The 17,291-nt window shown below is 45.1% G+C and overlaps 1 protein-coding gene across 2 annotated transcripts in view; it reads left to right on the forward strand.

The window, feature by feature from the left end:
- The first annotated feature begins 1,609 nt into the window (after nt 1-1,609).
- Nucleotides 1,610-17,291, forward strand: part of mroh1 (maestro heat-like repeat family member 1) — a 29,552-nt gene continuing 13,870 nt past the window's right edge. Inside the window, exons 1-23 of one of the 2 annotated variants that reach the window (XM_042106900.1) lie at nt 1,610-1,851; nt 2,343-2,450; nt 2,720-2,865; nt 3,889-4,020; nt 4,209-4,371; nt 4,734-4,832; nt 5,027-5,178; nt 6,353-6,493; nt 7,080-7,172; nt 7,685-7,763; nt 8,426-8,539; nt 8,797-8,870; nt 9,941-10,063; nt 10,150-10,257; nt 11,292-11,436; nt 11,927-11,970; nt 12,356-12,497; nt 13,063-13,115; nt 13,320-13,427; nt 13,797-13,916; nt 14,338-14,460; nt 14,734-14,880; nt 17,122-17,148. In XM_042106900.1, the coding sequence (XP_041962834.1) occupies nt 2,429-2,450; nt 2,720-2,865; nt 3,889-4,020; nt 4,209-4,371; nt 4,734-4,832; nt 5,027-5,178; nt 6,353-6,493; nt 7,080-7,172; nt 7,685-7,763; nt 8,426-8,539; nt 8,797-8,870; nt 9,941-10,063; nt 10,150-10,257; nt 11,292-11,436; nt 11,927-11,970; nt 12,356-12,497; nt 13,063-13,115; nt 13,320-13,427; nt 13,797-13,916; nt 14,338-14,460; nt 14,734-14,880; nt 17,122-17,148 (2,355 nt within the window). In that variant the 5' untranslated portion in view covers nt 1,610-1,851; nt 2,343-2,428. The remainder of the gene's footprint in view (nt 1,852-2,342; nt 2,451-2,719; nt 2,866-3,888; nt 4,021-4,208; nt 4,372-4,733; nt 4,833-5,026; nt 5,179-6,352; nt 6,494-7,079; nt 7,173-7,684; nt 7,764-8,425; nt 8,540-8,796; nt 8,871-9,940; nt 10,064-10,149; nt 10,258-11,291; nt 11,437-11,926; nt 11,971-12,355; nt 12,498-13,062; nt 13,116-13,319; nt 13,428-13,796; nt 13,917-14,337; nt 14,461-14,733; nt 14,881-17,121; nt 17,149-17,291) is intronic. The other variant, XM_042106901.1, reaches the window with a different exon arrangement.

The raw sequence follows: 17,291 nt of genomic DNA on the forward strand, positions 1-17,291 counted from the left end.
GTGTTTCCTGCCATCCAGTCTTTAACCTCGCATTTTACCATGATCTCTCAACAGGACAAAAACTGATGTCCTGATGGCACTTGTCCATTCAACCCTCCATCCACCCACCCACCCAGACACACACACACACACACACACACACACACATAGTCCTGGATCTAAGCATAATCTGTTCTTTGACACAGTCTCTGTGGCCTCATCATTTGGTGTGTTATTAGTGTAGTGTCATTTAATGAGACAGCAGTGATGCGCTCTGTCTGGTCTAGCTCTGTAAAGCTGTCAGTGGTCCGTCAGAGCTCGGAGCTCCAGAGAACACAGAGGGAAGTCAGGCTGGCCCAGACCACTCTGCGGAGAGACAGAGAGTAGAACGGCCAGATTTGCAAATCACGTTTTTAATTAGGGGGAATATAACTTGGATATGAATCAGTCTGGCATCCGGTGAACTGGATTTTATGTTCATTTAATGGTCAATTAGGTAATACATCAGTATTCTGCAGAAGTCACCAAATCATCTGGTAATTCATAAAAAATCCGAGAGGAATGTAGAATGAGTGAGAGAGAGTATGTGTGAATGCATGAATGCATACTTTTGCACCCGCCCATTAGTCTACTTTTACACATACGCACCGCGCGTGCGCGCACACACACACACACACACACACACAATCAACATAAAATGTTTAATGAATATAATGTGTTAGGCTACTTACAGTATCACTATTGAGCCGAGGCTGGTGCGGATCATGCTTTACTGAAACCTGTGCATTCTGCACTCGTCTATTATTTGAACTCAAGGCCTTTCGCTATAGGCCTAGGTTTTTCTTGTGGCTAATGATTTTTAGAGGGTGTAAGATAGCGATTTTTGTCAGCAGCAGCACATGCAAGTTAACGTCAGTGCATAGTCTTTTAACAAGGAAGTGCAGTAAGCTAACCTATCCTTTCTTCCGACCATGGAACTATAGTAGCTTGCAGACCACACCTTCTGCCACACCCCTGGTATAAGGCTAAATAAAAGTGAGCGCATGGCGCAAAATTCGTCACTGACTGACTGACTTAGATAAGAATAAGCTTCGCTTGCTGTTTGTTTCTGATAGTCAAAATAGAGCCCTCTGAGTTGCAAACTGATAAAATGTAGCCTACTTGTGAACAAATACTGCCTCTACTGGCAGTTGGATGGACGAGGGGAATGGTGGAACTTTGAAGGGCCCATTCATCTCTAGGCCTATCTAAGTGGATGGAGTGATGGATGCACTCCTGTGAGATTCTTTGAATGATTAGGCTTATGCTTGGCCTCTGCTAGTTCCTTCTACTGCAAATAATGTGCCCATGCAGAGCAGGCCTAGTTGATGAAGGCGAAATTAAAAATGTCATGGATTTGGATTTTGTTTTGATTGGCATAGCCTAAAGTCCTCAAAAGAAGGTTATGTGATTGTGACAATCATCACAATTCAGTGGTAAACTGATAAACTGTTGATGCAGGACTTCTCGACCCATCAGAGTAGACTCTCCCTAACAGTCTGTATACCTACACTAAGTATCTTCCTGGTTGATGTTTGGAGGACTGGTCTGTCTGGCACGCCCACTCGGCTATGATACGCTCTCGCTGAGTAGAAGCACATGATTAGGCGTGTTTACCTGCACTGTTTTGTGCAGTCATACACTACATGACAGCGGTTTCACCATAACGATTGAGAAATAGCATTACTGTACAGAAACATTAATGACACTCCCGTAACCTTCTGAATGTTGCCGTCTTCATCATTTTGCCTTTGAGACTGACTGGCCTGCAGGGATCGGATTAACTTCGTGTAGCACCTTCTAGGAGAGGAGAGCTAGCTACACACTAAAACGGTAAATTTAACCAGACAAGCTTATCTTGGGTTGAATATGTTATAGGTCCTGCATTCGTTGAATCGTATAGGTTGTAAGGAGAGTGTCGTGTTCTTAAAGCTAGGGAAAATAGGCTACGTTAGCTGCTAACAGTGAACAGACACCAAAGCTTGACGGCTGTTTAGCTAGAGCTAGCAGTTGTCAGCAGCAGCACATGCAAGTTAACGTCAGTGCATAGTCTTTTAACAAGGAAGTGCAGTAAGCTAACCTATCCTTTCTTCCGACCATGGAGCTATAGTAGCTTGCAGACAGTGATAACACAGCCGGGTATCCAATAGTCTCTCATTTATATTCTTGTTAGATGTAATTTATGAAATGCGTCGCAGTTATCATGCAAATGTTGCCTGATAGTGTTTTGGGTGATAAGAAACTCGATATGTCAAGGTGGCTGAAAGTGTAATGCATGCATACCCCGTGACAAACACAGCACCTGGACGTTCTTATTTACACAGGGAGGTTAACAGAAGAGGGGACGGTTCTGGAACGTCATTCCTCGATGCATTCCTAATTCGCCACCGTTAGCCTTTCATCAGGCCAAATGGAGGACTTGGATGTGGACCGTGAGTAGACCTATGATGTTACAGTGCTTCTCTGACAGAAACCCATTGTGCATGTAACAGCACGAAATTATATGTTCCTGAGTCATAGGTCTTGTGTGTAAAGTATGTCACCTTCAGAAGTTATCATCCACAGATGACACACCCCTTGTTTATAGTACCATTGCATTTTAACATTAGGGTTGAGAACAAAGTGAAGTTAAACTACAGGTAGCCTACAGGTGAAGGCTGGTTGAAGCTCTAACTTTTCTGTCTGTGTTTGTCTTGCCCAGAGGTGACCCTGGCATTGCTGGACGCCGCTAATGACAAAGACTCATTAGTGCAGGAGCAGGTGCGGAAGTCCATACTAACTCTGGGCAGCCAGCAGCCAGAGAGGGTCCTCTCCATGTGCCAGGACTACCTAGTGAAGCATCCTAAGGTCAGTCACTGCTACCAGTGGTTAGAAAGGAATGCTGTTTTCTTGTTGACAGGAATTCTTATAAGGACCTGTACATGATTGTACAATGTGTGTAGCCCATATGTGCAGAGTTTGTATGATTGACATTGTATGATTGACATCTTTATCATATCATAAGACCTGTAGACACTGCTGTGTAAGCCCTGGTCCTCTCCTATACACGTATAGAATTGAATTTCCCCTGGGGATCTATCTATCTATCTGTATATACAAGCTGTGTCTTCTGTAATTGATTGATCCCAGTGTGATAAACTGTTGGCAGGGGAGATGCCTTACCCTGTTCTCTCTTGTCATGGTGATATTGTGGTTTTCATGATGATGTCACATGGCATCATGTGAGCGCTGGCGTGTATCAGTTCAAAACAGGAAATCAGGCAGCGGGAGGACCAGCTTCCAGTGATATTGCTGTCACGCTGTTGCTCTGATGATGAAAACCTCAGATTATCTGCTTTTTTCTGTGGTATTGCATAGGGGTGTAAAGGTAAACATATTCCATTTAGGTCCAGGACATTAGGTCAATACAGATATGTACCAAATCAAATGTTTAAACTGTTAATCAACAGCAGGCATTTTTGCGTGTGGACCATGTACCAAATTTGAGTTTCCACACAAACATATTAAGCGGCAGACCATATGTCAGTTTAGTTAATTAAAGCCAAAAACACATTTGACACCTTTTCAAAATACTATTCCTGATTAAATGTGTTGAGCATCAGCAATATTGTTAGTGAATGTTAGGGGTAGTACTAGACTTACTACCCCAAAAATTACTGTTACACTTCTAGTATTGCACAGTGCTGCTCTGGAGGAAGTGGTAGGCCTAACTTATGATGCTAACAAGACTAAGCATGTAATAAAGCTGTGTGACTAATGTTTGAATCCCAGTGTTTTTGACTTTGCAAACCCTTCAGAGTGACGCAAGATCCCAAAGCCAGTTTCACCTGAATGACAAGATTTGCTCCCTTCTCCCTTTTCCCTTTGCAGCTGATTGTTGGACATAGAGTTGTCATACTGCAGACTATTGAGCTTGTGGTGAAAAGCAAGATCGATGAGATCAGTTACCCTAAAATCAAGAGCGTAATTTCTCTGGCCTCAGATGAAATGACAAGGTCAAAGGTGAGGCAACCCCACTATGAAAGCTTTTGGTGGTTGTGAATAACAGATTTGCTTATGGAATGATCTATGCAAAACAAGGCCTCTGAACATTAATTGTCATAATATCATACTATTCTAATTATACATTACATTATACAGTAAGAAGGTTAAGATGTTTTTCTGAACTGTGCAATATTTCCTTTTTTCAGGAGGTGGTTCCAGATTGGCAGCAGGCAGCTAGCAACATACTGGTTGCAGTTGGTAACAAACACATTAATGACATAATGGAGGAGATCCTAAGCAAGTTCCAGCCAGGGGTCCTACCGCATTTCTTTGTGGTCCAAACATTAGCCAGTCTCTCTGATTCTAATGGTGAGATATGCAACACGTCTTTTGTAATAGTTTGCTTTCAAAAGCAGGGTAACACAATAAACATGTTTTTGTAACCTATTTTGTTGACACGGTGCTCTGAAAAATGTATTTACTTTAGGTGTCATGCTCAGTGTTGAGTAAATGTTGCATAAAAAATTAACTGCATCCACTCCCATATATAGAATATAAAGAATCCCTTATATGTTTATATATATCTTAGTTATATGTCTTAGTTTTTAGTAGTTAGAGCTGTAAGAATCTAAAAAGAGCTACAGTGTGCACTATGTGAGATCTGTTTAAAACAGAATGCTTAAAATGTATATTTAATGTGCACTAAAATATAAATATATATTTGTTTGTAGTTTATGGAATGGTTCCCTTCCTCAATGCCATTCTGGGGACTATGCTGCCAATGCTGGGCATGGCTAAACAAGACAATATGAAGTGGGTGTTCTCCTCTGGTGAGTGAACTTGATAATATTTATTTCAAGGTTGCTAGGGCCACCATGAGTTTATTCAGTTATTGGTTGGTGTTGCCTTTGTTTTTCTAAAAAAGAATAAAAAAAAATTGTGTCTTTGGCCATGTTAGGACAGTGTTGCGTTGTGCACTGTGACTCACTGTGGTGAATCTGTTCCTTCTCTCCCTCTGCCACAGCACTCTCGCACTTCAGTGAGAGCATTCTGGAGTACCTCGCCAACTTGGACAAGGCCCCGGATCCCACAGTGCGCAAGGACACCTTCTCCAGCGAGATCTACGCCTCCTATGACATCCTCTTCTCCAACTGGCTCCAGAGCCGCGATTCCAAGGTACACTTAACCAGGGAGAGCACAGCACCAATTAGAGCTAATCCAGTTTGTGCTCAAGGGCTGTTCTTTTGTTCAAATAGAAGTCACGGAATGCCGTCTGGCCCCTGATCTCCCTCTCTGAAGAAGTCTCTCTGCAGTGTCTAGAATTAGCTCCGACTGCTTCATATTAAAGATCCTCCTGGAGTTTTAGACTGAATTTAAAATAGGGGAATAATGATAGCATGGGAGTATTCACTTTCAATTAGATCACCCTTAAAACTGTGTACATGTTGTACATCGATGAGTAACCAGAGTTGCATCATTCAAGCATTGTAGAGGAAGAGAACTAGAAGCAGACGACTGCTTTGTTTACCCACTCATATTCTGCCAACCCTACTCTACCTCGAATTAGGCCTCAATTCACAAATGCTCTGGACACTCTTAGTCCACTTTCAATTTCCAAGGGATGTAACCAGTGGTGAAATTAAATGTAAGTTATACAGTAAGTTCCTACTGAATCCTTTTGGAAGTACAGCAAACATATTGTTCTTGTAAACAGAAGAACAACAGATTTTAATGCAGTTGTTTACTCAATTTGAATGAAAATACACATCTGTGTCGTTTAATATGGACACCATCAACACAGCCATTGGTTATGTACATTGGTTAAGTGGTGTCCACTGTCCTGCTCTGTCCATGCTGGATAAAGCTGCTAAGATTTGACTGGTCTCCATTCATTATCATCTCACTCCTGACCAATTAATCAGCAAAGGGAATGAGTACCACCCAGTTGTGGACAGTTTTATCTTTCCACACAATGTTCTCATCTTTTTAGTTATATTTCCGGGCCTTTTAGATTTTATATCATAGGACAGTGAAGAGATGAGAATGAATGAATAAGGGAGGAAGATGGGGAGTGGGTTAGGCCCAGACTCAAACTGGTATGGAACTCTCCACGCACTCTCACCTTTTTTACCCGTTACCTGTTTGCATCCCTGTTTAACATAGTGTTAGGAGTGGGAGTGGCCCCCTTGTTTCGTGCATAACTGAAAGCCACAGTGTGGCCAGAGCAACACTCTAGATTATTGAGGATGTGAAGTATGTTGCATCAGCCTCACAGATAAGCCCAGTTTAACTGATTTTGTGTTACTAAGTGGAGACCTGACTGTGTTGTGTGTCGTGCTGTGCACCCCAGCTGCGTCTGACTGTGGCGGAAGCTCTGGGGCCTATGAGCCACCTGATGGCACATGATAAGCTGGAGGAGCAGTTGCCCAAACTCCTACCCACAATCCTCTCTCTCTACAAGAAGAACCCCGAGCATTACATCATCAGCAAGGTAGGCCTCATGAGGCTTCACATGGATGCTTTCATTTTGTGAAACTCTGTAATCTTATATAGTAGTTTCATTTCAGTTCACAGTGCATGAGAAGTGCAGTGTTAATGATGTACGTTATGCACACGCTGCATTTGCTTCAAACACTTCAGTCTGTTCATATTTGGTCTGGAACAGGACAGATTACTTTAAGTTGTAGCTGCCCCTTGCTGACGTATAGAATTGTTGGGCAATGTGTTAATGTTTGAAAACTTTGGTTAAATGCTCACTAAGGCACATTTGTTGCTGTTGTATCCTGCTGTGCAGGATCCATGGTTGGGGAGTTATGTTGTTGTGTTTAGCAGTTCTGGGCTACAGACAGGGCATGTTGTACTGTGCAAGAGGGCCTGTCACGGATACAACATGAGGCATGTCTTGCGTCTGTCCCCTGCCCTGGTGTGCATTGTTGTTGTATCCTACACCATGTGGTGTTATATTGATAAAACAAGGCTGTTGATTGACCGCTGTGTCCTCAACCAGTAGCACAAGGAATAAAACATTTCCTGTGTGTAGCTAAAAACCTGAAATGGGGTTTATTGTGTCCTTTCAGAGTCTGTGCCAGATTCTAGATGCTTCTGTGAGCATGGGGAGCCGGGTGTTGGAGACTCAGCTGGACAGTCTGCTTCAGGCTCTGCACCAGCAGGTAGAGTATACATCACCAATGCTATCACACTCCACCTGGTAGAGCCTCACCGCCCCACCACCTCAGTGGATATCACTGCAGTGTCCCCTTACTTTTAAACTGCACTTGTCTGTCAGTCAAACTGTTATGCATTGTTCTGTTGTACTGAACCTCAGTATTTATCAATTATGTCATATCATTTACTGGAATTAGATATGTATTGAATATTGCTAAAAATGTATATTGTACTGCATATTGACATAGTGGAAGTGGACTGTTGAAAAGCTGCATTGATATAAGCCTGTATACCTGTGTAGGCCATCAACTGGGCAGAGAGGTTCCTGTTAGAGTTTAGAGCCTTCCCTTTAGAGGTGTATCTGATGGGCTAAAGGGCTCAGAACATACAATAGGTGGAGAACAGCCATGCCAGACTTCTGTAGAAGTCATGAAGGGGTTCCAACTTATCCTCTTGTACAGTTTATGAATGAAAGCATCTCGGTCCCCTAATTCTGCACTAATCTCTCCCATTCTAGATTTGTGCACCCATGGACTACAGCAACCCTCCTACTGTGAAGAACCACAACGAGATCTTACGATGCTTCAGTATTCTAGGTAGGCACTGCCCCGGGGACACATGTCTTCATCTTCACGTCTCTGTTTAGCACCTTTTGGATGAGGCCCTCCAGTGTTCTCGATCACAATCATTTGACCGGGCCAGTAATCCGGCCGTCATGTGATGGGGATTGAGTTAGGCCTCGGTAGTCTGGACACACAGTCAGCCGCCCGTGGCCCACTGGAGTAATGCATGTTTACTCTCAGGTGACACAGACTTCACGTGCCTTCAGTAAAAAACAGTCCACTTCCAGCTGGCAGCTCTGGTTCGCTAACACATTTACACCCAAGTGTTTTTGGTGCTGTGGTTCTAACCCAGAGCTACTGTACTGCTTGATGTTGTGAAATTTAGTTCTAGTCGGTGAGAAAAATGAATGTTCCGGACTTGCAACAGTGATGTAACTCTTGACTGCAGGATGAAAGCAGGATTTTCACTCTTTCTTTTTTCTTTGCCTCTGGCCCTGTGAAAAGTTGAACAAATATCAGAAACACCTGAGGCAAGATGGAGAGAAAGCATAGAAATATTGAGAAGTGTCGCATTCTTCTTTGGATTTAAAAGTCGATATGGATGGATAGCTTGTAGAGGACATGCTATGTGAGATGTCCCATTCCCAACATGTCTGATGTCTCTGATTTCCTCTTTCCTCCTCCTTGTATTCCAGCCAACACCTTCCCTGACAGGCTGCTGGTGTTTGTTCTGCAGAAACTGGAGAACAGCAACGAGAGGAACCGTGTGGGTTCTCTGGCGGTCCTCAGACACCTCATCAACTCCTCCAGTAAGAGCCACAGGCACCACAACGCTGCCATCTCCTCACTGCCACGGCTAAGGCCTTCCTGCTCCATCTGCTGAGTCATTCGGACATGGGCTCATATCCTCCATATTTAGACTTTTTAGTATTTTAGATGTGTTTGAAGTCCTCTGTCTCTCTTTGTAGGTCAGCTTTAGATTCAGTTTGTGTGTGTCTGTGTCTGTGTCTGTGTCTGTGTCTGTGATGATGCACATTGTCAGTGGTGATTTACCTTCTTCCCGCAGCATCCATCATGGAAAGCAAGAAGCTGCTCATCCTGGCAAGCATCCGCCAGCCCCTGGCTGACCACAGCAATAAGGTAATGCAAGTCCAGGTCCAGTTCTGCACACGGTCTTACATCAGTTTAGCCACAGTGATGCTGGACATTAATTGTTTTATTTGTCGTAGTCTTCCAGCAACAGCTGCTTATTATGCCTTTCTGCTTTTCATTACTAAGAAATCAGGTATTGTTATTTGTGTCTTTGAAGACTTTTCTTTTCTGAATAGCTTCTTCTAGTTCCACTGCTCTAGCATAATGCAGAACCTAATCTAATGTTGTGGGTGAACAGAATTGTAAAGACCATTGATATTGACCAAGACCAGTGATATGATGGCTTCGTCCCTTGAGAGGGATGTTCCTTTGTTTTGTTCCTTTGTACAAGTCACAAAGCACCTTGTTTATATGTGTGGAGTGTTGGTGTAAGATTGCAATGTAGTACTTTATGTTTAGTAACTTAAGATGTGTATCGGAACTCCCCCTATTACCGTCGGTCCCGTATTTCCACCGTCTTGCGTGTATGTGTCACTTAATATCCATTTCTATACAAACCAAGACGGCGGATTCCTAAAGAAACGCAACCACCCACACCATAGGTGTATCTAAACTAGCTATGTACCAAAAATGACATTTTACCGTGACTCGAAGAGCTGTAAACAGTGTTGTAAGGCTGCGTGTACACAACTGCTTGGAGCTCCAGTGGAATTTTAATTTCATGACGAGAATTCTCGGTCTAACCGTTCATGTGCTGTTGAAACGGTATAAATAGGCGACCCATCAGGCCAGCACTATAACTCTGAGCGTGGTAAACAAAATCGGATATTTCAGGCAGTAAATGCTCCCGTTAAGAACCAAACCAGATTTTGTTCAAATCTACACATCTATGGCTACTGAAAAATGTAAGGTTCATTTAGTAAATGTTGTTTTGAAGTGTTAAAAAACATCGTTGTTCTAGAATTTCTGAACAAAAGTGGTGATAAATGGGGGTGTTACGATACACATGTTGGTTTACAGTATGTCTTTATGGATAGGAGAAAGTTCAACTATGTGTTTATAATTCTTGTGTGTGTGTGTGTGTGTGTGTGTGTGTGTGTGTGTTAATCCCGTCTTAGGTGAAGAAGATGGTTGTCCAAGTGATCAGTGCCATGGCTCACCATGGCTACCTGGAGCTGGACGGGGGAGATCTGCTAGTGCGCTTCATCGTCCAGCACTGCGCTCTCCCAGACACGTACTATGTGAGTCTGTTTCCTCCTCACCTGGGAGAATTCCAGCCATAATCAGGAATGTGTCTGTTTGACCTCTGACCTCCTTTCGTCTGTAGCGTGGACAGCGTCCCACAGACCCCGAGGAGGTGACCAATGAGGCCTTGCGAAGCATGTGTGACAACACTCTGCACCTGTTCACCACCACAGTGGGACGCCTGACTGATGTAAGTCATCCTCTCTCCACACTCCTACACACACACACACACAAACACACACACACACACACACACACACACACACACACAGAAATCCTATTTTTCAGCTTCAAAAGTGGTAGAAGTTGCTGTAGCTCTACTAATTGAGGAATGGACCCACAATCCTAATTTCACAGATCAAAGCCAGTTCCTAAACGGAAATGTCTGATTTTCATGGCTTGTTAAAGCAGTGTAAGAGCAGTGCAGAGGTTTGGTAGGCCTACAGTATATGTGTATATAATGTGCTTGAACATGCAAAACCAATGGAACTGGCATATTTGCATGTGACTTCCTTCCCTTCCAATCTGTCTCTAAGTCGCTGACACTGATGTAGGAGTCTGTGTGCTTTTGCACTGCACTCTGGAGATCACGGCTTCAGTCTGAGGAGCGTGAAACAAAAGCAGCATCTGAAGACGGATCCGTTATAAATCGGCCACCATGGCCAGATGTCCTCATCTCTCCCCCGTGGGTCGGCCTCCCGTCACGCCGGCCGGGGAGGACGGCTCAGCTTTCCCACAGCTCCGGCGCAGGCTCAGCGCAGGCTCAGCGCAGGCTCAGCGCAGGCTCAGCGCTCGCTCGCTCGCTCACGCCGTAATGGATGAGCTCAGGAAGCCCTGGGCACACGGCGCCGCGGTGGCCAAGTACAGCAGCAGTCAGGAGATATGAGCCCTTTTTCCAGCCGCTCTCCCAACACCAACACATACCGCGCCGCTGTTGCCAAGATGTCTCCTCACACGTTTTACAAGCTGCTAAAATATCCCATGTTTGTTGCACTCTCTAGCAGAGAATGATGGTAGCAGTTCATTTTATAGGGTGTGTTATTGGATTCTTTTTTTTTCAAGGAGATGAGAGAAACTTTAAGATAAAACCCTCATAAATTCTGTTCCTCATGCACTCCTATATGGTGGGAATGCAGAGTTTGTCATGTCATTTGTTCACAAAAACTACTTATTTCCAGATGATTAACCTTTGCCATTTTATTGTTTTTTTATGGGTCTCTGTAGGTGTTATGGCCAATGCTGGTTGGCTACTTGACTCCAGGACTGTATTCCAACGCCACCACGCCCCTCTGCAAGAGCCTCATCCTGCTAGCCAATAAGAAGCGAGCTGCCCAGGATCCCAACTTCACCATCGACTTCAGCGCCCCAGGTAGCCATGGCGGCGGTGATTTCATAATGAGCGTGCGTTGCCGTGACGAGGGCTTTTCCACTCCCGTGGGCTGCTGGCCAGGCCTCTGCCCAGTGTCGGGGGTGTAAACTGTAAACAGGCTGAGCGTGCGCGGCAGTCTCGACACGTCAGCTCTTCTCCGAGTGGCCAGGCGCTCTTTTTCCACCCAGCCGCTGGAAGTGCCTCGCAGCCGCAGACATTTTGTTTTCATTAAAGTCCCGTTCGGCGGGCCAGACGTGTCTGCTTTTAATTAGTCGAATGAAAAGCCATATTTATCACTGAAATAATGTGCGCGGGGTCCTGAACTGTAAGCCATAATCGTTTCTTTGGTGGAGACGATGATTAAGCGAGTCCCGTGTGTGAGTGCCGTGCAGTTGGTAATCATTTACTCGTTAATTGTAATGCTTGTAGATTGGTGTGTCCCGGGAGAGTGTTCCCCTGAGTTTGCCCCCTGCTCTGTCTCCTCCCACAGGCACCAACCTTCCGTCTCCACACGTCCTGATGATCCGGCTCCTGGTAAGGCAGCCGGCAGACCTCTCCACAGACTTGAGCAGTCCTAGGGACAATGAGTGTTTCTCAGACACACACACACACACACACGCACACACACTGTTTTCTGTATTTGAACAGACAGTGCTGCTGTGTCCCATAAGCGCTGGCTTTGAGCCAGAGTTCTGTCCTCAGTTCTGCTGAGTACAGGCTGCGTGTTCTCTCCATGGTGGAAGCACAGGAAATGTTCAGAACAGCAAACCTGACAGTGTTAGATGATGTGCTTCCAAAACAGCATGCTATACTTCACTTTACTTTGTGGAATGAATGTTGCATTGTTTGCCAGTATTCCAAATGGTTGCTGCTGCTGTGGTTTGTAAATGACCAATCCTTTTGGCCTGATCTGTCCCAGGTGAACGCTGCCTTCCCGTTCCGCTATCGCGGGCATGGCGCCCCCTCCCTCAATCTGCTCAACCTTCTCTCCCCCAACATCCACCCCAACGCCGAGCAGGTGTGGGAGAAGGCCATCCCGCCGCTCCTGGCTCAGCTGGACGGTGAGTCTCCTCTGAGCGCATGGGTCACCTGTGGCGCTGTGCCCGCTTCTACTTTTGCTGCAAGACTGACTGGGCATAGTGGAGTCTGAAGCCAGCTTTTATGGCCCACTCATTCTTCCATTTACCCCAATACCGACTCGCAAAGCTTTTTTTCACGTCGGATTTATTTCATGAAGGTTCATAGTTTGGAGGTATTGCTGTGCTTGTCATAAAAATGGATTTTTGGTAAATGAATGAGGCTCTTTTTTTTTCTCAACCACAACACCTCTGCTAATGGGATGTTATAAGAAACGGCATTTTACAAGTCCACCACGGAATATTTCTTTAGAGGAAAAACTTATCTCACTTTTTGGCTAAGTTCTAATCCCCTTGTGAAATTGTGCATCTTGCCCTCGAACATTCCACTAAATATAATCGCTTGTTCGGAGTTTTGTTGACTTTTATGCTGTGGTGGACCACACAAAGTGCTTTTTATGCAGCTGGTTATTCTCAGTTTGCAATCTGTACGATCAATTTTATCAGGCTGTCTGGTACTCATGTTCATGTTTGTCTCTGTCTTTCGTAGAATCCTCGTCTGACACTATAGACAAGTACATCTGGGAAGATGGTATACTGCAGGTAGGTTGGTGCAGTAGATCTATCAGATGCATTCCTGAGCTCTCTGCTATCACTACTTCTTTGCCAATCTTGTGCTTGTGTTGAATTGTAAGAGCTGTGCCTTTTCTCTATCATACAGGCTACAGGCTATTAAGGGACTGGTGACCGTTTACTTTTATGTATGTGATTGCCCTGAACATAGACTTGACTTTTTTCTGCTTCCAGCTCTTGTCCAAAACTCTGGTGGCCATAGCTGATGACAAGTGGAGCTGTCAGCTGGCCACTGAAGCGACGCGTTATCTGTCTACCTACAACCACTCCCTGGAGGAGAAGGTCAGTTCAGAGGGGGATGTGTAGGGCCATAATGTACTGTGTGCTAGCGCCATCACTTTAATCTGTCAATGTCTACACAGTGGAAGACTGTTTTACACCGTGTGATCCCTCTCATAACTCTCTCTCACACACACACACACACACACACACACACACACACACACACACACACACACACACACACACACACACACACACACACACACACACACACAATTGCACAATTGCACAATTGCAACAGAAATTCCTTGTATTGTATGTATGTATGTATTGTAGAGTCATCCAAACAAAAGCTGTTACCAGTTAGTTGAGCTGCTTTAGTTTCATGTAGTTAAAGGTCATGGTAGTGATGGAGCTCTCTTTGTCCAGAGTTTCCTGTACAGGTGTATAGGGATGACCCTTCAGCAGTGCTACAACAGAGACCTGGTGAAGAAGCAGCTCCAGGAGGTGCTCATCAGTGTGCGTCACCATGACGCCATCGAGAGAGAGGTACGAGCCCTCACCGACCGCCTGTACTGCCCACTGTGTAGTGTACCCCTGGACAACGCTGCAGCCATGATCTGTATGAAGCTAACATCTGTCTGTGGTGTGGTATATGGAGCAATCTCCTGTCACCACAATCTCTGAATGGCATCTCCCTTCTGATGGGCTTCCTTAGACCCAGTTGCCCAAGATGTCTTGTGACAGCGAGTACACTTAATTGGCAGTGAATTTTCAAACGAAGCCTTGACTGTTTTTCAGAGCTATCATTTGCTGTATGTGTGGAGTTAATCCCTAGTTTCAGCGCAGCTTTATCAGAATGGAGCGTAATCACCTTGCTCTGGGCTGTGTGAGTAATGAGCGTGTGGTTGTTGTTGGAGGCTGAGGCTGACACTTGAGCTCCTGTATTATGTTGTAATTGCTCTCACAGGGAGTTGCGATGGGAGTCGGGCTTTGTGCCAGCAACCATCTTGATGCCACTCTGGCGAAGCTGGAGGAGTTTGGGAAATCGGATGCCTTCAAAAAATCCTCGGGGATCTTCGCTCTGCTCAAAGTACGCAACACATTGATTTGGCCAATATATGGACGAGGATCAAATAAACAAATAGAGACATAAGCCCTTGTCTGTTTTTTTCCCCAATTACATTTACTTTAACAAATAACATCATATTTTCTTCTCCCGGGGTGTTGTTCATGAGATATGAACAAGTCCTTTTTAGACTTTTGAAAACAGCAAGGCATTAGTTAACATTCCTGCTTGCTAAGTTGATCATTTGTAATTAGATCAGCCTTGGGACTAATCGTTTGGGTTGTTGTGGTGTTGTAGGACAAGAACGAGGTGGACACAGAGAAGATGAAGAGCACCCTAATCCTGTGCTACGGCTACGTGGCCCTGAACGCCCCCGAGGACCAGATCCTCAGCCACATTGACGGTCAGATCCTCAAGAGCATCAGCAAGCACTTCAACACTAAGGTATGGCCGTCCGAGAGGACTGCATATCTCACAGAGCACTGGGGTGGGCTCTCTGAAGGCCCAGGTCCCTCTCGGAATGCCACGGCTTAATTAGCCATAGCAAGTATTTCTAAACAGTGCAATCACACTCCATTAAATGTGCCATTCTAGCGAAGGCGGGTTGTTTATTGAGCCTGACACAAACAGTCTCTGTAGGGGACTCCCCCTCTCTGACCACCGCGGAGTGCTGTGCTTTTTCGCCGTGAGCCGTAATAGTTTCCTAATGGTCGGTGAGAACAGTCCAGATAGTTGTGGCTGAGCCCGTTGGCCGGCGAGCCGTTGCCTTTCCACTGCCCGCCCCGGAGCAGCGGGCACAGGCCGAGTCTGCGAGCTGGCGTCCGCAGAGATGACCTCACGTCACAGGGGCTCACAACACTCGGCACGGCCCTGACGGAGTGGCCCGCAGGCGACACGTGTGGCAGAGTTCCCCCAGTGGTCTGCCTGTGCCCGTTTAACCCCTTACCCATAGACCACCGCCGACAGGCCACAATTGGCAGATTGGCAAGACTATACAGTCATGCAAGAGTGACACAGCGTCTCCAGTAAAAAGCTTTTTTGGACCCACTTTCTAATGAGTGTGGCATAAGCCTTGAAAGGTCATTGAATTCTTTGTTTTCCATTTTTGACGATGAACTTTCGCTGACTTAGACTGACGCGCTCCCGTCTCATTTTCTGACCTCTCTAAGTGAGTGTGTGTGTGTGTGTGTGTGTGTGTGTGTGTGTGGTGTGTGTTTATGCGCCTGTGGTCATGGAAAACTGCTGGCTGTGGTTTTCATTGTTACAATCATGCTCCTGGCAGTGGCCTCTAAAGCTGAACTTATTGCAGGGCTCAGTTTAGATTGACCACTGTGTCCTCACATCTGCTTGGAGCTTCTCACTTTCACACAAATATGAGAGCACTGGGCCAACTTTGGGCATGTGACATGAAAGTTAGTTAATAACAGTTAGTAGCTGAATTGATTCATGCATTGCAGGGCTATTGGTGTTGAACTCCAACAACAATTAGCTTTAGCCAGATAGCATCGACTATTTTGGGGTCAAGATATTTGTTTTCCATTGGGCAAGTTTTACACCTGCCTAAAGCATTTGGCACATAGGAGCCAACATGAGTGCTCCGGCACTTTCTGTCAGTTGCCCACACACACCAGCACCCAAATGTGTAACTGAGAAGCTTACAACAACAATGGATTTGATTGAGTGGCGTTGACAAAAATAGAACCGGATCGTAATCGACAAGATGGCGACAGCAGAGTTCAAGGCTAATGTGCAGGGCTGTATTGAAAACAATGGAATGGAGTGGAATTAAACATGGAAGGCGGAGTGGGCCGCAAGGGCCGTGTGCGGAGGCCTTGAGTGTGGTCAGTCAGTGTAGGACTGAGCCACATGTCACACACCTAGTGAAGCTGTGATTTTCTTGCTTCTTCTTAAAGCAACACCAAAGAGTTTTTTTGTACCTTAAAATAATGTTTCCAAAATCGTTTTAGTGGTTCATCAACTCATAACAGGGTGAACGGCAATTATGCATTTGCTTCGCGGCCCTCTATCGGCTATAACCGCACTATGTAAGTTTGCCAGATCGGGTAGCGGATCTGTAGTTCGATGGAATGAGACATAAGAAACTACAAATTTGACTTGCATCTGATGTCGCAATACATTGTACTTTTATAAGTCATGCAAGATATTCTACCTTGTCTGTGGACATTGTTATTTGCAAAGCCTGGATTTGCTGGATAAACAAATAGCGTGCGTGCTACAGAGGGAAAGTTCTTTGGTGTTGCTTTAATGAATGGAAACTTGCCTCTTCTCTGGTCTATGTAATGCCTTCATTGACCCGTAGCATAGTTTCATACATCATGCTGCAGTAAAATGCATTAATTCATGTGGGTATGCTCTAGAACTAAACACTCGCTTGGCTGTCAGACTGGCACATGTACTCTGGTTGCAATTTTTCAGATGCTCTACTTAAAAGAAAACTGGGCAATGTATCAATTTGTCAATATGTTTTTAATGAATTGATTTCAAAGTATTCATATACCATACAAGTAAACATCATTATCACTGAATTGCTGGCTTACTAACAACCACTAATACTGGTATAAACAACTGGTCAGTGGTGTTTGCTCTTTAGGAGGAGAAGATATCTTGTGATGAGAGACATTTTCAACGGTGCCTTAAACTCCTTCTTAATTTTATGTTGTGCAGGTTCTGGGGATAAAAGTAGAGACCAAGGTACCGTGAGAGGAAACCCCACAGGAGGAGAAGCCCTCTGCCCCCTCTCCCTCCCCCCGCCCCCCATCTTCCTCCTCCTCCTCCTCCTCCTCCTCAGTCAGACTCTCACTAATGCCCTTCACTGTCTCTGGGGCACTGGCAGC

Source organism: Alosa sapidissima, chromosome 10 (genome assembly GCF_018492685.1).
Source record: "Alosa sapidissima isolate fAloSap1 chromosome 10, fAloSap1.pri, whole genome shotgun sequence".
Classification (NCBI taxonomy): domain Eukaryota; kingdom Metazoa; phylum Chordata; class Actinopteri; order Clupeiformes; family Clupeidae; genus Alosa; species Alosa sapidissima.